At 39.8% G+C, this 22627-nt stretch overlaps 1 protein-coding gene across 1 annotated transcript; it reads left to right on the top strand.

The window, feature by feature from the left end:
- Nucleotides 1-2300: 2300 nt before the first annotated feature.
- Nucleotides 2301-22109, top strand: crhbp (corticotropin releasing hormone binding protein). The gene is made up of 7 exons (XM_060843675.1): nt 2301-2685; nt 3403-3493; nt 4960-5117; nt 7988-8198; nt 13537-13679; nt 18428-18545; nt 20122-22109. The coding sequence occupies exons 1-7, from the start codon at nt 2605-2607 to the stop codon at nt 20277-20279; spliced, it is 960 nt and encodes a 319-aa protein (XP_060699658.1). The 5' UTR covers nt 2301-2604; the 3' UTR covers nt 20280-22109.
- Nucleotides 22110-22627: the final 518 nt, after the last annotated feature.

Here is a 22627-nt window from a genome sequence, read left to right as displayed (position 1 = left end):
ACTGAACAATTGTCTGCCTTTAAAAAAGAGATGGATCAGGTTGCATTCGAGGTATACTTACATGAAATGGAAAGAAGGGCAAGCAAATCCGGAGCTCTCTGAATGATTAAAGAAAAAAAGACTACAATTAACCAGAAAATATATGCTTATGTCAAGTGGATAATACAAGTAGGGGCTAGGCTGAATATATGGGAAAGTGATGGCCTAGTGGTAATGTCACTAGACTATTGATCCAGAGACACAGGTAATGTTCTGGGGGCATGGCAGAAAATGAAGTTTGAATTCAATAAGAACCTGGAATTAACAGTCTAATGACTATGTCAGAAAAAACCCATCTGGTTCACTAATGTCCTTGAGGTAAGGAAACTGCCACCCTCACCTGATTTGACTTACATGTGACTCCAGATCCACAGCAATGTGGTTGACTCCTAACTGCCCTCTGGGCATCAGGGATAGGCAATCTAGCTATCAATACTCACATCCTGTAAATGAATTAAAAATATATATAAAAAATAAAAGTCAATAAGGTACCAGGACCAACTGGGTTATACCCAAGGGGAAGTGAGGATGGAAATTGCAGAGGCATTGGCCATAATTTTCTCACCTTTCTTAGACTTAGATGGTGCAAGCGAATACAAGAAATGCAAATAAAAGGTAAAGTCACTACAATCCTGCTCTCTCATTAGATGGAGATGTCTGGTAGTGACTTACCCTGAAGGCTACCACACCTCAAGCAAGATTGAGAAGGAGATTCCTTCAATATAACCTCAGCCATTGCAGAAATTGAACCCAAACTTCTGTAATATGGACCAGCTGTCCAGTCAACTACGCTAATATAATATCCTCATTCAAAGATAAAAAGTCAAGATAAGCTAGCAACTATGTTTAATCTTAGTGATGGGGCAACTTCTAGAGAGGAAAACTCAGGAGAAAATAAATAGTCATGTAGATAAATGTGAATTAATTAAAGAAAGCAGAATAGGGGGTTTGTTAACAGCAAATCATGTTTAACTAACTTATTTGAGTTTATTGATGAGGTGACAGAAAAGGTTGGTAAGGGTTATGATGTTGTTGACAGTACATGGAATTTCACATTTGACACAGTGACACACACCAAACCTGTGATCACACGTATGAACTGAAGGAATGAAAGGGTCAGTAGCAATATGGATATGAAATTGGCTGAGTGATGGAAACAGAGTAGTGGATGTTTTGTGTGCTGAGGAAGGTTTATTTTGAGTTCCCCATGAATTGGTGTTAGAACCCCTGCTTTTCCTGACGTGAATTACCAAAACCTGGCATGCAGGGTACAATTTCAAACTTGTAGACAATACAGAGCTTAGAAATATAGTAAACTGTGAGGTGGATAATATAGAATTTCAAAAGGACACATTGGTGGAATGGGTGAACACGTGCCAGGTAAAATTGAATGTAGAAAAATGTGAAGCTATTCCTGATGGAAAGAGTGCAGAGAGATTTATTTTAAGTGGGTACAATTCTAAAGGGATTGCAGAAGCAAAGGGGCCTGGACATAAATCTACATAAAGTCATGAAGGTAGGAGGAAGGTTGAAAGCATGATTCATAAAGCAGGGTGGAGAGTGCCTTGTGAGAGAGACTGGAACCAGGGGACATAGCTTAAAAATAAGAATGTCTCATAAAGACAGAAATAAAGATTTTTTTTGTCTCAGAAGGACCTGGTTCTATGGAACACTGATCCCTAGAGAATGTGATGGAGGTGAGATCATTCAATATATTTAAGGTAGAGGTAAAGACATTGTTGCTTGACAATGGAGTCAGAAATTACCAGGATAAGCCAGAAAATGGTGTTGAAACCACAATCACAACAGCCCTGATTTCATTGAGTATTACTCTTATTGGCATACTCTTACATAAATGTAATAAAAGAATTGGCGCTAAATTAAACCAAGAGCTGCGGATTCCGAAAATCCGAAACATAAACTGAAATTGCTGGAGAAACTCAGCAGGTCTGACAGCATCTGTGGTAACAAAGCAGTTAACCCTTCAGGTCCAGAGACCGTTCTTCACAGCGGGCACATTAGCCGCAGGCTGTCTCAGGGGTGTTCTGTCATTTGGAAGAGTTCTCACTGGTTTTTTTGTTAAATTCAAGTTTAATTAAATAGTTTGGTTAGTGGGTGGTGAGTTCAATCAGATTGTTTTGACGTTGTTTTAAAGCAAGAAAAGCGAACTGAAAACTGTCAGCTACAAGAAGTGGCATATTTCCAACTGTTCTCCAGAGTGGGAGTTAAACCTTATGGTTTTAATTGCAGTTACAGGGGATGTTGATGGGAGCGAGCTGTTCGGTTTATCGCTGCTGGTGTCATATTGCATCTGAAATGAACATGTGGGCTGAATTTTTTTTCTCTCTGTTGTGTGTGTGATAATGAGAATCCGTCTTCTGCCGCCGTCACATTCACGTAAACTTAGGTAAAAGCGATAGGGTAGCCTAGTAACTTGATTGTTATCCACGGCTCCTAATCCCAGCATAAATTACAGACAGCCGAGTATAAAAGCCGAATTTCAATCATGCTCCCCAATACTCGTCAGTGACTGCAAGTTGCTAACACGCCGAGACAGAAAGAAAGATGTCTCCTGGCTTCAGGGTTCCGCTACTCATCGTACTGCTGTCGATGGTGATCCTCCAGGGACAAGGCAGATACGTGGAGGTAGGACACAATCATCAGTCAGTGTCTGCAAGACGGGATTCCTCTGACCATCCATGTATTCATCCAAACACCCGTCTGTCTCTTTTGGTCTTTTATTTTTGTGACAAGAATTTGCTTTCACGATATTTCCTCGTCCTTCTTTCGTTCACATTCAGTGTTGAAATAAATCTTTATCTGTTCAATTGACAACCATCGCGCCCATGTGTTAATATAAGCAACCCTATTCTCGGTCTGCACTCTGGTATCTGCGTCTGTATTGCCTTCACGTTTCTACTTTGGAAAATGTGCGGACCATCTGCCTACTTAAAGCTGAGAAACTTTAGATAAAGCGCTTTACTTGTTTATTTTTTGTTTAAACTTGCTCCTTGAGTTTGTAGTGGAGACGTCTTATCAATTCAGACTAGCAGCGTGCAGAAGCACCCTTTATACGGGGGATTTTTAAAAAAGCCACTCTGTAACCTGGATCAAACACACTGGTCTGGTTTTGAAATGTTGCGGATACATTGTGTTCAGATTTAATTATCAGAAGCAATAGGGTGGTGCCTCATCTGCTGGGAGATCAGATTCATTACACTGAAAACTTTTTAAAAAAATTCTAGTTTAATACATTTCCACGAAAGTTTGCAGTTTTTTCTTGCTTTCCGCGTTTAAATTTCAGAAACGTGGGTCTATATTTCACAGATGTGCACTTAACGTTGTTTCCAATATTTTAAACAGAAAAATGAAATACTCGAGGACACTCTAGGTCTTCTGAACTCGGAGCTGAAGCGAGAACTTTCTCAAGGGTATGTCTACAGCCGAAGTCTGAGTGAGTATTGTGGGCTGGGTGAGTTCGAGGGTCTTTGTTGTTTACAGTTGTATTGGGTGCGGACCTCGTGGGCAGGCTCAGACGGTTACACAGGTCAAGAAAAAAGCAGGGCTTTGGCAACTGCAGATTACAGATTACAACCTTGTTGCTGTTTGGCTTCAGGTGGGAGCCGTGTACACCATTAATCAAAACATCTAATCTGCTCATTTTTTTAAAAAATCCAATTCCTTGACACATGGCTGTTCCATGTCTTGCCTACTGGTTCACTGCTTTGCACAGTCGACTATTGCTTTCCAGTACCCCTGGACTAGTGTCCCAAACCACGTGCAAGACGGCTTTATCTTGCTTTTCCATTTTAAATCACAGCGCGAAATCCCATCACTCTGCTTCTGACGGAGCCAGATGTGGGAATGGATAGGCTTTGCATCTTGCCAGACCTCACTCTGAACTGGAAACAAACTACATATGCGGGATATCTAAAAAAAAATCAAGATTAAAGAAAGGATAAAAATAGTCTGAATTCTAATTTAGACAAGAATGTGCCTGGGACAGGACAAAAATACTCACAGCTCAGAGTGATGTGTGCAGGATGAACCTGTCAGGTTTGATATGGTTTTAGAGATGCTTGCTGTATTCCCGCATGAGGTTATAGCACAATGGAAGTAGCCACAGCAGGTCAGCTGACAGAACATTCCAAATACCATATTAACTTTGTTAGTTTGGGATGAAGGTATCTAATGGTTTTGGGGGGTGGGAGTGCTGGTAGGAGGTGAAGACACAAAAATGTCCTTTGGCAATTAAATGTAAACTTTAATAATAATTTCATAGAATCTTGATTATTCCACTATCTCTTAATGTCCTGTTCAGGGAGTACCATATTTTTATTTAAATAGGTAAATAGGACAAATTATACACTTGCTCAAAAATTAATTTGGACTCAGATTCAGACTATTCGGGCAATGGCTGAATTAACAGTCCTTGGTACCATGTGTAATATTTTAACTGCTTCTGCTAATTTGGCTCTCCTACAAATAAGGAGTGCATTATCTCATCCAGTCCTATGTCCAATTGTGCTCTAGTAGTGAATGTTACATATGACTTTGATTTTTTTGAGAAGATTGATGGTGAAATCCAATCTTTAACAGATGTCTTTTAAGACCATAGCTGTAAAATGTATAACCCAGTCGCAATATTTTTAAAAAATTATTATCATGTAATCCATATGGTGAAAAGACAGGATATTCACCAAGTCTCAATTGTTGTTAAATTTTCTGTTATAATCAACAAATTGTTAGAATGTTTAACAAATGTTGCATTGCTTTCACTTTCGAAGATTATAGTGAAATTGTTATGAAATATTTAGTTTGGAAGCTGCATAATAACTGGAACTTAGTAAATGTAATGATAGCCTTCACTTTGAACATCAGATGACTTATGATAATTTTCTTGCAATCCTTTTGCGACAGAATGCATTGACATGTTGAGTGTTGATGGACAGTTCACATTCAGTGCAGATCGACCAGAACTCCATTGCGCTACCTTCTTCATTGGCAGTCCAGATGAGATTATCTCCCTTGAATATAATAATGTCAATATAGACTGTCAAGGAGGAGATTTCCTCAAGGTATGTGTAAACAAGCTAGCCTTTTTTTTAAAAGATCAATTTTTAATGTATAGAACTGTCTTTATTTTACATTTGATGCTTCTAGTCTTTGCAATTCTATGTTATCTTTGATGTTCTTGGTCTTCCTAGCTCCTCCAATTTAACCTGATTCCTCACAATTCCTTCAGTGTTCAAGTTGCTTCCGAGACACTCAGTTTCATGAATCATGTAATTATTTACTTTCCCCCCCTCCATTTATTTTTATAAAACCCCAGTTCCATGCAAGATCAGAATAATGCTTACTGTGGGGGAAACAAAATTCATGTAATAATTCATGCTGAACTAAATATAAGAAAAGGTGATTCTTCTCGTATTGAACTGCATTGTTGCCTCCAGAATCCACGTTTTTTCCCTTTTGCATTCTTTCCTATCATTTTATCAATAATATCACACTCACTGTACCTCTGATGTTCTTTTATAGATTATTAAAGTCTCTTGAGTTAAATTTTAACCTAATTTATTTTTTGTCTGGCAAGTGGATATTTTGGGTCAGAGGCCCATTTCAAACTCCCCTTGCTTATTGTCTAACCAGCATGGTATAAAACGAGTGTCCATTGCAAAGGTGCCTGCTTTAGTCCAGTATCAGATGACAAGTACTCCCATTTTTTTCTAGAAGAAAACAATGTGGAACTCCTCACCTCCCTCAGTTTTTCCTTCCTCTTATAACCAGCCAGCTCATAAAATCTGATTGCTACTTCCTGACATATTCCATATTGTGCTCTATTTGTTACTAATAGCACTGAGTGACATCCAGCTTCAGTTCATCAGTTCCTGATGTGTTCCTAGTTCCAAGATCAACAGGCTGGTTTATTTCTCAGTTAACTTTAGCTCCTCATTATTTGTTCTATTCAAACCAAATATTGTGTAACTCTTCATTCTACTTCCAAGATATTTTTGTGTTTCAAGAAAGGATAATTTATTTCACTATTTACAGAAGGAGTAGGGGCATAGAGAAAAAAAGACATGGCCGAAAATTGGACGAAGCAGCTCTGTATTGCTGCCAGACTCTGTTTCACACTGACAGCTCTGGGAAGAAGTTGGCAGTAGATGGAATCAGAAACATATGCTCAAGAAGAAAGAGAGCAAGTGGGCTAGCATCAGTTATTTGTAAAGTGAGAGACAGTGACTTAAAAAATAATCGGTAAAGTCAGGGAGCGAAGTGGTGGTGATATTAGTGAAAAATTGAGACGACTAGAGACAAGCTGGGAAGGAAGCATGATGAAAACAATTTAGTATGATGGAGAAATTCAGATTGTTTGGGTTGTAGAATTGCTGGTAAGGCCAAGATTTATTGCTCATCCTTTGTTATTCTTGAGAAGATGATAAGCCACCTTTTTGAATTAATCTCATTTTGTGTGATGAACACCAAAGTGTTTTAACAAAATCTGTTAGGGAAGAAATTTCAGGAGGTGAAGCAGTGGTCGTAGTTCTGAGTCAGGATGGCATACCACTTCGAGGTATTGGTCTTCCCATGCATTAACTGGCCTTGGCATTTGAAGTGCAGAGGTCACACTTTTAGAGAGTGCTGCTGGAATGTAACAAGAGGAGGGCATCAAAGAAGAAGTACAATAATTAGAAACAAAGTGATTATTGAGAGATCGAAAGAAGAATTAGTAGTAGATGGATGGAGCAATAGTCATTCATTACTTTCTATAATAAAAAGAAATGGAAAGAAATAAAGAAATCCAAGACAGCATGAAAAACGTTTGTGGTGTAATTATGACAGTTTTGTCCTAGCTGCAAATGTGTTGCTGGTCAAAGCACAGCAGGTTAGGCAGCATCTCAGGAATAGAGAATTCGACGTTTCGAGCATAAGCCCTTTTGTCCTAGAACAATGAAATAGTCCTAAGGTACAAATAAATCCTCATGATTTGCAGTGCATTAATCTCATTTTGTTTACAATACCAATTTTATTAGTGCTGCCAGTTATCACTGTTCTAGGGAAAGGCAAAAATTCTGAACTGATCAATATTTTGTAGAAAAAGATTAAAATAATACTGTCTGATCTTTCACTTTCAGGTGCTGATTTCCTGAATTTCTGTTTTATTGCAGATTTTTTTTGTTTGTAACTGGCTTTTGTTCAGTTTTCTTCTTGAAGTTCCCACACATTGTAACACGATACGCTCACATTCCACTTCAGAACAAATGCATTGGCTGTGAAACTTTGTGATGATTCCAGGCAGTGAAAGGCATCACATATGTCTATGTACAAATAACGTGTTTGGGTACAAAAGCAAAATACTGCAAATGCTTCCAATTTGAAATTTTAAAACAAAACTGCTGTAAATGCTCATTACATCAAGCTGTACCTATGCACAAAGAGAGAAACAGAGTTAACAGACTGAATTTTAACAGCCCTTTGGAGAAGGGCTGGGAGGCAGTGGATTGGTGCACATAAAGTGGTGCAGAAAGATGGATGTTGGCCTGCCCATCATATTCCTACCTCCTTGCGGGATTTCCAGTAGCGGAGAAGGTGGCAGACTTCAGGTTGTGATGGTAGGAATTTGGGGAGGGAAAGGATGTTGCTGAGTGGCCATCCTTAATAGAACAACTGCCATGGACATCATACAGCTCCCTGGGTCCTGTAAGCTACCAAAATGGAATTGGCCCTGCTTTCACATGTCCCTGTAAAACCCCACTGTAATGACTAAATTCATTCCCTGGATTTGTGGGGGGGGATAGCCTTCTATCAGGACTGATGTAGGATTGATAAAGGGTCATCATTCTGAAACAGTAACTCAGATTCTCTCTCCACAGTTATTGCCTGACCCATCACCATTTTCTGTTTTTAATTTCTTCTATTGCCCTAAATAAGTTGCATTGATGCATAGGTCTTTGATGGCTGGATATTGAAGGGGGAAAAGTTTCCAAGTGCCATCGATCACCCTCTCCCTACCTCGGAGCGTTACATTGATTTCTGTGACAATAACAACATCAGGACAATAATCCGATCCTCTCAAAATGTGGCAATGCTCTTCTTCAGAATTCACATGCCTGGAAATGGATTTTCTTTAACAATAAAGAAACTAATCAATCCATTCCGTAAGTATTTATTTTTAGGCATATTTCTGCATGTTATTTGAAAGAATAAATTGTCATGATGTGTTTTAGGAGTTAAGTCTTTGCTCTCTGAATGTTATTGAAGGCGGGCATAAACCGCCCCGTGTTTACCGTGGAGCGAGGCCCACATCGGGAAAACCAGCCATATCCATTTTAAGACAGCAGCTGCTAGCCCGACCACGTGATCGGGAGAAGGGGACCCAAAGACAGATCCAAATACACACCAGACCAGACACTAGTCAGGACTCCAGACAATGGTCATGACTCACAGATCGAAACCCACCTTATAATCTTGTCAAGGCTCCAGCTGACACACACCCATAACCTGATCATGCAAAACAGTCCTACACAAAAGGATGGACCTAACACTTTGGAAGTAACAAAGGGGGGTGCTAGCCTCCAGCCCTCACGGAGAGACAAGCAGATAGCACCTGGACCCATTCACATAAAAATAAACAGCACACCTTTTGTGTATGCTGCCGACTCTCCGAGGACGGCAGGAAGCTTGACATTCACACATACTCCAGCCATGAGTACCACCATTCACACTCATTCATACCCAATCTCCTACATCCTGACTCATGAAATATATAACTTGTAACATCGCAAGGGTAACGTTAGAGCGATCGAGATTCAAACCTCGGTCGGTCTCCGCCGGCGTTACATACTTCAATAAAGTTACCGATTGTCGAACCGCACTCTGGGCTCGGACTGAGATCATTTCATCCGCGCTAACATTATAATCCAAATTTGTCACTGTCATCTCCTGACGCCATCTATTTTGGGTTACAGTTCCTGTACCACTAGCAGCCTTCAGTTAAGAGATTACTTGCTATATGTAGTCTTAGACTCTGTGTGTGCATGCAGTGTCACCTGGTACCAATGTACATGATTTCCCCATTATGGTCACTGGGTATTTTGAAGTGCAAACTCTGGTTGATTTATCTTTCATTTACCATCCAACTTCATAGTGCTGAGGCCCATTATAATATGGCAGTGCTATTCAAGCCAACAAACTCAACACAGATTTGTGACTGCCCTCAATTTTGTTAACTCAGTAGCGGTGCCAAAGAGATAATAATTGGATCATCACTATTAGGTAACCATCTAATTTTTCTTTCCATTGAAATCATATATTTTACCCATTTTACACCTTTTACACATTTTATTGAACTTCACAGTTCACCCCAACCATACAAATCCTTAAGAACATAAAAGAAAATCTAAATCCTATGTTAGTTTAAATTATGGTACTCTATTATTGATCTGTGTACCAAAACATTCTCCCTCCAGCATTGTCATTGTGTAGCTGCTCTACTCACAGGATGCACTGGGGAAACTTACTAAGGCTTCTTTAATCTTAGCCCTTACAACTTGGTAATACTGTCACTAGGCTGATAATTTAGTGACCCAGACTAATTTATTGGGAACAAAGGTTCAAATCTCAACACATCAGCTGATGGAATTTAAGTTCATCTGAAATTGAAAGCTAGTCTCACTAATGGTGGCTATGAAACTATCGTTAATTGCCATAAAAGCCCACCTGGCTCACTAATGTCCTTTAGGAAAGAAAATTTGCCACCCTACCTGTACTGACCTTATGTGTCTCTAAATCAACAGCAATGTGGTCGAACCTTGACAGCCCTCTGAAATCACACAGGAAGCCATCTCATTCAAGGCTAGTAGGGATGAACAACAACCTCTGGTATTGATAATAACATGCTCATCCCAAGAAAGACTTACGTGTTTTTTTTAAATTACTTAACTAAAAGACAAATATAGTGGTCCTAGTGTTGATTGTAGTGACGCTGGGTAGGTGAGCCACAGTCAATAACTAGCTAACAGGAGCTTTTAAAACTAGAAAACTGTCATTGTTCCTCAGGTATGATCCACAGGCTTACCCATAAAACTTACTATAAGACTCATTGAAGCTGACAAGATATGCAATGTATGTGTCACAATATAATGTATGCAAATGCAGTGTAACATGAAAATGATTGGAATATAAAAAATGTATAACATAGTGTTTTGAGAATATTTCATGCATGAATAAGACAGACAGTTAAAAATGAGGAAAGAGTGGGACATTGTTGTTCTGTTAAATAAGTATAGTTTATTTCAATAAAATTGTGGCACTAGATTTTAGTTATCGACTATAAATCATTTGAATGGCATTATTAGCTAACATCTGTAGAGCACACAGTTTCAAAAATGTATCTGAAGGTAATGTTTGTACATTCTCAATTCACTAGGCTATGGCAATAAACGTGACTATTATATGCATTAGTTTAGCTCAAAGAATAATTTTCGAGCGTGCCATTTATCAATTATAAAACCTTTGATGTAGCATTTTACTGAGTCACTAAATTATTTTTTCTGTTAAAGACAATGCAGGAAATGTTAAACTGATCCTAAAAAAGGAACAGTGTTTATATTTTACTGAAAAAGTTCCGTTTATTTATTATTACAGAATTAACACAATACAAAACTCTATCCAAGGAGAAAGGCTTGGAAGTGATTGTGTTGTGCCTGTTCGTCAGGTAAAACAGATAATTCAGCAAAAGGAAAAGCTGTGCATGCCCAGAGCCATTGCCTATTCACCGAAACATCCTGTAGAACATCTCAATCCCCAATCATGGTAGTTCTGAGGATTTCTGCCAATGAGAATGGTAGCCTAAAACTGTTGTCTCCCGTCAAGCACCCTGCCCACGAAGGGTGACGAGCAGCAACTTGTCTCAATTATCCAGAAGAACCAACTTCCTCAGGCCTCTTGCAACACTGAAATTTGGGGCTTGATTTTGCCCTACCCCCAATATCCACTTCATGGAATGCCAGTTTGCTGCACCATCTAACACTGGGCTATTTTTCCCAAGGTAGGATTAAGGTCAGCAATGGCAGGTAGCCAATGAAGGTGACAAAATGGCCACTTGAGGCCATTCAATTGATTGCAGGCTAAGTTGAATTTTCAAGTTGGCTTCAAGGCCCCAAACACATTACAAACTAAGCTGGCCGCCTCTTGACGATGAGCAAACTCACCAAGCTAAGACCCTCCCCACATGCCTGGTCATTGCTGCAGTGGAGAAAGTGAGGACTGCAGATGCTGGAGATCAGAGCTGAAAATGTGTTGCTGGAAAAGCACAGCAGGTCAGGGAGCATCCAAGGAGCAGGAAATTCGACGTTTCGGGCATAAGCCCTTCTTCAGGAAAGCCCTTCCTGAAGAATGGCTTATGCTCGAAACGTCGAATTTCCTGTTCCTTGGATGCTGCCTGACGTGCTGCGCTTTTCCAGCAACACATTTTCAGCTCATTGCTGCAGCCACAGGCCAGGCTATGGTGAGTTCTCCAAAATGGAGCCACACGCTCCCTTGCTCTTGCTCTGTCTCTTGCTGTGTTAGCTGAGCTGCAGCTTCATCTGCTTGCAATTGTGGAACCTCCTGTTGATCTTAAGCTTCCAGAACCTGTGAGAGCCCACCCACTGGCCACTAATTGGCTAATTAAGGATAAATCCCTGCCAGGTGACCTTTCCCCTCACAGCGTTGGGTAGTGACCCTTACCTGACCCCAACTTCAATTTTCCCAACCCAAATTTCTGCCCATTGAATCTGGACCTTAAAATACCCAGCAGGTTTAATTTCAATCTCAATACCAGTTCATATTTGTGAATTAATCATCAATTACGTTGACCTGAATGTCTCGTGAAAACGAAACATTCATTTGAAACAATATGCTTTAAGCAAAAGATTATGAGGAATATTCCATTACATTCCACAAGATTTGCAAGCTTTTCATGCAGCAACTTGTAGTTAGCACCACAAGTGTTCAGTATAGCTTCATGCATGATGTCTTTTGAACATTGCACAGCCATTAATCAGTTCATAGCTCGAGCTGTGCAAATGCATTATGAAAATTGTAAATTACCCCCTCAGATAAAGCCAATACAACACACACAATGCTGTTAGAATTCATTTCTCTAGAAAACACGTGATACACAGAGCTCAAAAATTGAAATAAAGTAATTTATCTTTTCAGCATTGTAAACTGCATTAACTGTATGAGCACCTTATTTCATCGTTAAATACAGTTGTTTGAGATAACTTACTCAGTGCATGGATTAGAAAGTGATTATGTGAGAATAGACAGTAATTCACATTCCTGATGAAGGGTTCTTGCCCGAAATGTTGATTCTCCCGCTCCTTGGATGCTGCCTGACCTGCTGTGCTTTTCCACCACCACACTCTTGACGGTAACTCACATCCACCATATGGGAGAAAGTAAAAACCCAATATTTAAATGATCAATCTTATTGATTCTTATGGTGCAGTGATAGTGTCTTTACCTATGAGCCAGGAGAACGTGGGTTCAGAACCCAGCTGTTTTGTCGTAACATGACTGAACTGGTTGATTAAAAATATTTTCAACTACCAGTCTCTTTTGTAAAACTACAGCCAAAAATTCATCTGCAAAGGGTCGCTACAAGTGATGTTAACACTGTAGTTCCAGATATCAGTTGTTATGGAATATTACCACACAAAGGACACTCAGAATACCCACGTCTGACTGAGCATTACATTTAATGGCCTATTCAACTCACCTTTAGTCGAATTGTTACTGGGACTAATGAACTTCATGCTTCTTGAGAATGCTTCAGCTCACATTTTACTCCCACATGAAAGTTGGATAAAATTGAATCACCAAATTGATGTATTCCTGATTTGGGCCAATTATGAAACCATTAACTCCCTTTTGGTACGTTGCCCAGAGAGCCTGGCTGTCATGAGCCTCAAATCCGTTATTTTTTTCGAAGTAATTTTGGAATCTCCCTTCTGACCTAGATGAGTATTTTGGATTTTTAAAATGCATCATCTTTTTCTACTCCTGTGGCAATGCATGCCTCCAGCAGCACCCAGGTATCCTTGGCACCCAGAATTGCCACGGGCAATTGAGGAAAAATGTAACAGAGATGAGTTTTCGTCGCTCACAGATCTTTTATAAGAGCTCATCAGAAAATGGATTGACAGAATGTACTGCACATATATCTCCAATTCGGAAATGGGAGGGAGATGGTGATCCATGATCCATTTCTCAGTCCTGTCCACCTGATCTTTAAGGTGACATTCAGAACTCTGCTTCATTATGTGAAGAAAATAGACTGGTGAAAATAAGTAAAATTATAACAAGGGTGAGTATAAATTGCAAAGTAAAATAACACTGGATAGGTCATTGGCATTCAAAGCACAACTCCACTGCTGACCTTTAAAAGCCTAAGAGTTTGTATTTATGTAGCCATTCTGTCTCTCAAATATTGTTTGTTCTTCCACGAAGCTTGCAATGTAATTTCCCAAACTCCTGATGGAAGATTCACAATGGTCATTCCTCACCAGAAGAGAAACTGCAGCTTTTCCATCATTTACCCAACAGAAATCATGATCTCTGAATTGACCCTGGGACACTTCAATGATCTGCAGGTAATTATGATTCACAAAGGGTTGATTAATTAATTAATTAAGGTTGTGTTCAAATGCTATGTAATTTATTACATGATTGTGGAAATAAATTATACATGTGCCTAAAATATTATTTGAAAACATCCCACTGGATCCTGCAGCATCTGAGGAATCTTATAGTTTGTAGAAATTTGGATATTTTAGAGACGGGAGCAGTAGTTGATAAAACGGCTCACAGACTTCCCAGGGACTGACAAAAACAATAGAATATGAAGATACTTTCTTTGGAACAGATTAACACGAGCTAGAAATCTTAGATTTAGGTTATCTGTGTCCTGGCTCAAATGCATGTGGGCCTAAACTACAAATTATCTGTTTTTTACACTAAGTGCTATAAAGTTGCCAGTCTCTTTCTAAAGGTTACAAAGTTGATTGATGCTCTCATTTTCATTAACTTCTGTTCCTGCTGAAAACGCTATTCCTTAGCTGTCAGTTCCACCCCTCTCCCTGGTAACTGTCTAAGGCTGAACTATAGCCATCCTAACCTGGACCTAGCATATTTAACTTGGAGATGAATTACTGATCAGTATGCACTGTCACTAACCTCCGTCTGTTTTAACTTTGGTAACAATGTCTGACCCCACCTTGCCTCAGCTCAACTGTTGCTGAAACTGTCATGCATTGCGAAAGGTAAAGACGCCATTATCGTTCCAGACTGCTCTCCCATTAGGGAGAGATGACTGATGATGGTTTAACCTGAGAGTTGCCATTACTCAGGCACAGGGAGAAAAGTTGAGAAGGAGAATCCCTCAAGATAACCTCAGTCAGTGAAGGAAATGAATGCTTGCTGTTGGCCTCACTCTGCATCACAAATCGGCTGTGCTTCTTGGTCTTTCATATACCTGAACTCCAATGTGTTCAGCTTTAAGTAACCTTTTCAGGGTTTTATCCCAAACCTTCTGGAATTAACGCTAACTCTTCACTATAACCTACCTCATTATATTCCCGACTCAGGCGACTGACTGTGTGGAGTTTGCACATTCTCCCCGTGTCTGCGTGGGTTTCCTCCGGGTGCTCCGGTTTCCTCCCACAGTCCAAAGATGTGCGGGTCAGGTGAATTGGCCATGCTAAATTGCCCGTAGTGTTAGGTAAGGGGTAAATGTAGGGGTATGGATGGGTTTCGCTTCGGCGGGTCGGTGTGGACTTGTTGGGCCGAAGGGCCTGTTTCCACACTGTAAGTCTAATCTAATATCCTTTCCTTCTCAGGAGCACTGTTTGCACAACCTTCCTGTTCAAAGGATTTCATAAGATTGCCCCACTTAAAATCAGAAGTGAACGTTAAAAGTCTCTCTCAGCTCTGGGCATTTCCTTCAGCTTAACTAAAAAACAATATAACAAACTTTTGAGGCTGCACGATTTACCATGCTGGGTCACTAGACACTATAAAATAAATAGAGAGCCATCAGTGGTGCACAAACCCATCAAGTCTGAAGCCAGGACTCAAGACTGTTTTTAAAATAAATCATCGTGACCACAAAATGCTGATGAATTAATTATTAATAAATTAATGAATTCACTATTAATTTCAGACATGCAGAAAACCCATGGTTACTAACACAAAATACTTACAGCAAATAACATTAAAATTATACATATCAATCCCACTGTGTATTGAAGAATTTTGCTGTGTTAAAAGTATAAGTTGTTAATGATAGCTTTGTGGAAATGGGAAGTGGAAATGAGAAATTAAAATGCGACATGAGCAGAAGGTCTGCTGTGAGGTTTATGGGTTTATGGTGGGTTGGGAATCAGATTTCAGATGGTTGACTATAATTGACCCAAAGTGATTGTTGCCAATAACTGTTGAGAAAAAGTGCAATAAGTTCCCTTTCTCAATTTGATGAGCACGACATTCACACCCACGTGAAAAAAAAGCCTACTGAAGAAGATGTAGAAAACTTGCCTGTATGAGTACATAAGGTTTATCACAGCCTTATCAAAGTAATTGTTGATGGCATATACACTGAAATAAGCCCATGTCATAAATCTGTAATGAAGTAATTTTGTACAAATGTAACCAATCCAACAGTTGAATATATCTTGCTGCCTGATTTCACTACTTATGACTGTATTAATTGTAATCAGTAATGCAATTTTTATTAGATGGCAATATACTGTTAATTTCCACATGATGATTCAGCTGTTTGTCATTGTATGGATAGTTACTGAAAATAACAGGGTGCTGTTCTCTGACCAGTGAAAATGGATTTCTGCTTGAGAGAATTTATGGGCATTTGTGGAACTCTGTGGACAGGCATCCAATTGCTTGCTCACTGTTAACGAAGCCATTTTAACTTTCATCTTTGAATTATACAGAAAAGCTGGCAAGAAGCCAAGGCAGTGTTACACAACACCCTGGAAGTGGGCTTGCACCATTTTGATAAATTGAATTCACGTAACTTGACATCTGAATTATACTTTACAATTTGTGTTGATGCAAAGTTAAAGACTGCTTCATATTTATGTTAGCTGCATAGTATAACTCTAATAGCAAAGGTAGCAGTTTTCATACAGATAGAATCTTCACCTTACTACTGTCCCTATTCCCATGTTAATGTTAGGAAAATTGAACAGGAACCTCAGGCAGAAATATCACACATCTCCTGATAGTGATGACGTCTGAAACATACTTCAAAGTTGTACCCGGTAGAATATAATGAGAAGATTGATTTACGTAATTCCACATCAATCACACCTGAAGAGACAGACGGTGTATACCGTTAGAACATACACAGATGGATTAATTTTGTCAATGTAAACATTAGCCAACATTCTTACAAATATGAAAATAGAGGAATGAAGAGGAATTGTGATCTGCTCTGGATGGCTTTGCTGTTAATGGCTCAGAGAAAGTGAGGACTGCAGATGCTGGATATCAGAGTTGAGAGTGTGGTGCTGGAAAAGCAAACAGGTCAGGCAGCATCCGAGGAGCAAGAGAATCGATGCCTTGGATGGCGGTGAGGGGGGGGAAGTGCAAAATCTGCACCAACACCACTCTCCTCACCTCTGTCCAAGGCCCCAAAGGATCTTTCCACATCCAACAGAAATTTACCTGCACTTCCACCAGTGTCATCGACTGTATCCGTTGCACCTGATATGGTCTCCTCTACATTGGGGAGACTGGACACCGACTTGTGGATTGTTTCAGAGAACACCTCTCGGACAAATTTGCTAAACAATCCCACCGCCCTGTGGCTGAACACTTCAATGTCCCCTCCCACTCGCCAAGAACATGCAGGTTCCGGGCCTCCACCATTGACAAATCCTAACCACCCGACGCCTGGAGGAAGAATGCCTCATATTCCATCTTGGGACCCTGCAACCACACGGGATGAATGTGGATTTCACCAGTTTCCTTAGTTCCCCTCCCCCCCACATTATCCCGGTCTCAAACTTGGCACCGCTCTCTTGACCTGTCCATCGCCTTTCCCATCTTTCCACTCCACCCTTCTCTCCAACCTATCACCTTCTCCCTCACCTTCATCTTCCAATCGCAATCTCAGCTACCTTCCCCCCAGCCCTACCCATGTCCCATTTATGTCTGAGCCCCTCGGCCCACAAGTTTTATTCTTGATGAAGGGTTTATGCCCGAAACGTCAATTCTGCTGCTGCTTGATGCTACCTGACTGGCTGTGCTTTTCCAGCACCACACTCTCGACTATTAGTGGTTAGAGAAGGGGCCAGCTTGTTTCACTGGGAAAGAAAGTGCAAGTTACTCTCACCTGGAAACAATGACCAGAGCAATTGTGTTGACAGTAGTCCCCAAATCCTGGGGAAGTATTAGAATTGTCAGCTTCTATAAAATGCTGTACGTTAATCAAAGGATTTAATTTAACAATTGAATGAAGTTGGAGGCTTAGAGAATAACTAATTAGCATTTCTAGTAAGATACTAAACCTATGTCTTGCTTGTTGTCATGGAGATGGGTACGAAAAACTGAGTCCATAGGAAGCCATTATAAGGTGCAGGTTTTCCCAAATTAATCCCTGAATCTCACAGTGAGGGTGAATGTCCGAGAATCTGAACAAGAGAGACAGACAGGCAGACAGACAAAGAGATAGAAGCAGCAAGTCTTCTCATCCACCACACAAAACGCAAGTTGGAGATCACACTCAAATTGAAGAGACCAAAATTATGAGAGTTTAAGCAAACCTGGAAAGTTCAGTTTCCACTGGATCGAGAGAGAAATCTTCAGGATAACATCAGAGTGAAAATCAGGTTGGATGTAGAAGTTAACAAGCTGAGAAAGAAAAAAGGAGCTAATAGTCATTTCAAACTGTTCATGGAGAATGATGTTAAGTCACTTGAGGACCAACGTATAGTAGAATTATGGTGAGGAAATTTCAATCATTTTAATTGTTGAACAGGCAATTCTTTCTGAAATATAGAGTTTAAGTTGTCTACAGAAATTAATCAGTATCACTTTTAGTTTTTGTGTTGTGTCAAAGTCTTGAAACTTGAAATCTTGTTGACTGGTCATTTCAGTCAGTTGCCTTTGAATTTATTTTTATAAGTTACAGATCTCTAAGGAGATCGTAACATCATAAAACCTCTGGTCAGAACATTTAAGCAAACTGACAGGTCCAACATCTTTACATTCTCTTAAATGCGTAACTTAGCAGATGATTATGATCTGTTATGTGATATGCCCTCTATGGAGTACCATATGTAAATGAGCTGCATGCATTTCTTTGTATCTTGTCCATTAGCTACCCATTAAAAGCTGTGGTGGAGCAACTGATTTTGTGCAACTTTTGGGAGGGAATAGACTGGACCCGAGCCGGATGTACCCAGTGGCTGACATTTGCTACTCATTCAGTGGACCAGGTGAGAGGTTGATTCCATGAATCAAAGTTCTACAGACATGATAAAATTTATTTAAAAAGTCTTTCCATGTTTGGAAGGACATGATATTTATGTATGTTTATTTTTAATTTATGATAGTTGTTAATGATTAAGTTAGTAAATAATGATTAAGTGTTGATTGCATGTGATGTTTATTAGGATTTGAGGGCTTTCATAAAAGGACAGTTTGATATTATCCCATTTTATCCATCAGAATTTTACTTCTTTTTAATTTATGCTTTCCCAATGAATCAGGAGTCTTAGGAGGTTTTTTTGGATTTAGTGACTGAGTATTAATTTTGTTTGATTGCGTAAAATAAGAGCTCCTGATCATTTTTCTACAAACCTTGTCTCTAGGCTTGTTGCCCATTAATTCCTATCGGATGAGTTTGGGGAAACGTTTGGGAGCTCACAGAGATGTTTGAAGTTAGACTGGTGCTACTCCAGGCAAAGCCCTTGGTTCTCAATGCTGGGAATTTGGTCAGATTGTTTCTCAATCATAGGTTCCTGAGTAACCATCACCTTGGACCGAAGGCATGTGTGAGAGAGAAGCAAAGCAGTAGGGGACGGGTTGTTCACAGAGGGAGGAGGAGATAGTAGGAGTGAGAGACCTCTTAAAAGTCTATTCACCAACGGTCTTACAGGAAAATTTCTTATACCTTAACTGAACCCAGAGGCAGTGTGTGCATTGACTCTATTTTACAAAAGGTGTGCACGTGAATATCTACCAGCCTATGTAGGCAGATCTGCAACCTCAGAGTAGGGCAAAGATGGTAACTGTGAAAGTAACCATTACCCTGAATTTCTTTGTCAGGATTTTACCAGGCTGGGGCAGGCAACATCTGTAATAGCTCCCATTTCAACTTTATTTTATCTGTTCATAGGACGTGAGCGTTGCTGCCTATGTCAGCATTTGTTTCCCATCCTTAATTGCCCTTGGTGATGAACTCCTTGAATGACTGCAGTCTTTGGGATGTAGGGACGTTTGCAATGCCATTAGGGAGTAAGTTCTATGGTTTTGACCCAATGAAACTGAAGGAATGGCAATACTTTCTCATTCAGAATGGTGTGACTTGAAGGACAACTTGAGGTTGCGGTGTTCACATACACCTAGTGCTCTTTTCTTCTGGGTGGTAGAGGTTGTGGTTTCACAATGTGCTGTCCAAGGAGCTTTGGTGAATTATTAATGTGCAGCAGACTCACTTCATCTTGAAGAAACACCAGCTTTAAGTGTTGACAACCCTGAATCAAACTTGGTCCCTTGCTGAGACATGGAGGCAACATATTTAGTCTTTGGCTGTTGTCCACAATCACTAATAGCTGGCAGGCAGCAAGTGGATTGACTGCTACATCACAATGAAGTTGAGTGGTTGATCATGCATCCTAATCCCTGTCCTTGTTTTGGGCCCAATCCAACTATCCCTCCTATGATTCAGTCACATATTTTTATGTGCTTAGAGGTAATTGTTGCAATCATATTCACAGCAGCTGCCTTTTATTCCCTTGAGGACTAGTTTGTTTGAAAGTTTCTTTTAAAACTTACAAATTTTTATTTCAGCACAAATTAAGATTGGGTGTGACAACACCGTTGTGCGCATTGTGTCCAGCGGCAAGTACATAAATCGCCTTACGTTTGAGTACCGTCAGCTGGGGCAGCACGAGTTGGACAAACAGAACGAAAACGGAGTTGAGGATTTCTGCTACGCTGCAGACTGAGTAGACTTCTCAGCACAGATACCATCTATTCGCTGAGTAAAGGAGTAAAGCTGTAGCATTGTTGTAATTCTGTCAAAAGTATGAGATCTGTAGTGGTCGTCTTTTACTACCTTGTTAATTCATTTACTAGAACTTTGCCAGGTAGCTGCTGCTTTATCTTCCTGATTAATGAACAAACTCTCCAGTGGGTTCTTGCTGCTTTGCTAGTCAATAAGTCAGCAAATGTTTAAATTAGACCAGCAGCCAGAATGGTCATTAGACCAACAGAGAAAATAAATCATTGCTTGCTAAGACCTTATTTGGTTTAATATATGATAGCAAAGTATATTTACTTCATATTTATTGCTTAGAAATGATGCTGCCACACCAGACCACCAGCGCTGTATGAAACACTTTGTGAGGCAATTCAGTATTATGTAAATAAAGATAATTAACAGCAGTATCTTTCTTCTGTTCCAAGTGCTGGAATGGCTTTTCTTTTGTTCTGACAGAAGTGGTAAATTGAATGTGAATGACACAGACTGCATCTTGCAGACTTCAAAATGGTGCTCCATTACAACCAGTCCATTCAGGTCCAAGTATAGTTGAGTTTCTACTGTATTTTTCCTTTGAGTGGACAGGGTTAACATCCCTCTGATGAATATTCCCTGGTCCCTTTTCAATTGTGCCCATTATGGTACGAGTTAATAATATGGTACCAAACTAATATTTTTCAGGGCTCAAAATTGCTTTTAAAATTTCAAGAGTAAAGTACATTTACAATTGAACTATTGACTTCAAAGACTAAAAGTGGCATTTTAACCTCCAGCAAGGGAGGGATTGGGTGGTGTTGGAGGGTTCAAATAAACAGCAACAAATCAGAGTGTATTGGATTTTCACCCTGCCGACTTCTGGATGTTGTTTTATTGAGGCTGGAAAGAGTTCAGCGGTCAATCCACTTGCCACAGCAAGTTTGACATTTTAAATATGGAGGGTTTCCAATTCAGCCACACTTCTCCCCACCATCACACCGCTACCCTTCCCAAACAAACACTCATGAATCAGAGCCCTCTGAGTTTTGAGATCAGATCTAACTCCCACTTTCCACTGCAATGAGTTTAATCAGAGACAGCATTTGTTTGAGTGAGCATCTTGTCCACTGGGGCCCATGGTAGGGGATTGCATTTTAACTCGGGTTGGAGATCAGAATTCCTTCAGAATCAAATCTCCCTGAGATCAGCGATTTAACGCACCCCAGATCAGCCACCTACAAGGTTCAGGGATCAGATTCAATCCAGTGTTGATGATCAGACCTTTAATGCTCTGGGCTCAGGGTGTTCAGATGCATTGTAAGGTTACACACCCAGCAGGATAAGGAAACTAATGCCTCTAAGGATCTGATGCCACAGGGTTAGGCTTGTAGCCTGCACATTTGGGCTCCCTGCATGATTGGAAACCACACTTGTCAATCAAGCTAATCTCTGGGCAGGAAATCTATCAATGAATGAAGAAGATGCACACTTTCAGGCTTGACCTACCTGCTTTTCCATCACTCCCAAAATGCCGGCAAGTCAAAACTATCCAGCATCACTGAATCATTAATGAATTGAAGGAATTGCGTTTGCACTGGGTCTCTGAGCATTCTAACCTAGTATCAATTCTCCTGAAACATAAAGAAAGGGCAAGTTAACTGATACAGCATTTCCAAAAAGTGATTTTAACATTACATCATATCATCATTTAGTCATAATTAAATCCTCTTTAAAAATATTTTACAGCATGAGAATCTGTATATTGAAGTTTAATCATCCATATTTAACTCAAAGACAAAATAAAGTGCTGTGGACAATTTTTGTTTTCAAATGTATTATTTTATGGATGAGTTTAACCATTCAACATGTTTTTTCATTTTCTGGAACTCATATTAAAGTTTCTGCACTGAGTTAAAACATTTCAAGCCAAGTTACAATGTCTTGAACTACAACTGAGAATAATTTATGTAAATGCATATTACATCACTTTGGGCTGAATTTCCCATTGCTTTTGGCAAAGTTTATTCGAGTGAACACTTTGTCCACTGTAGCACGTGCCAACTTTTCTAATGCAATCTTCCATTCTCCAGCTCATTAATTATGCAACCAGGCTCTTGTGGAATGGCAGAAGACATGGAAGTACTCTACAATCTGCAATTTTCCCACCACTGGCACCAACCTTATGTGGTGCGAGCCAGAACCTAATCTTCACAATGGGTTCCTGACGTATAACCAATAAAAAATTACACAATTAAAGGAAGTCCAAATCCAGCTCATTCACCACGGATGGAGAGGTGATGGCTTAATGGTATTATCAACAGACTATTGATCCAGAAA

The sequence above is a fragment of the Hemiscyllium ocellatum genome, chromosome 2 (assembly GCF_020745735.1).
Source record: "Hemiscyllium ocellatum isolate sHemOce1 chromosome 2, sHemOce1.pat.X.cur, whole genome shotgun sequence".
NCBI lineage: Eukaryota > Metazoa > Chordata > Chondrichthyes > Orectolobiformes > Hemiscylliidae > Hemiscyllium > Hemiscyllium ocellatum.
The sequence above is the reverse complement of the archived record's forward strand: the minus strand, read 5'-3'. Positions and strand labels throughout refer to the sequence as shown.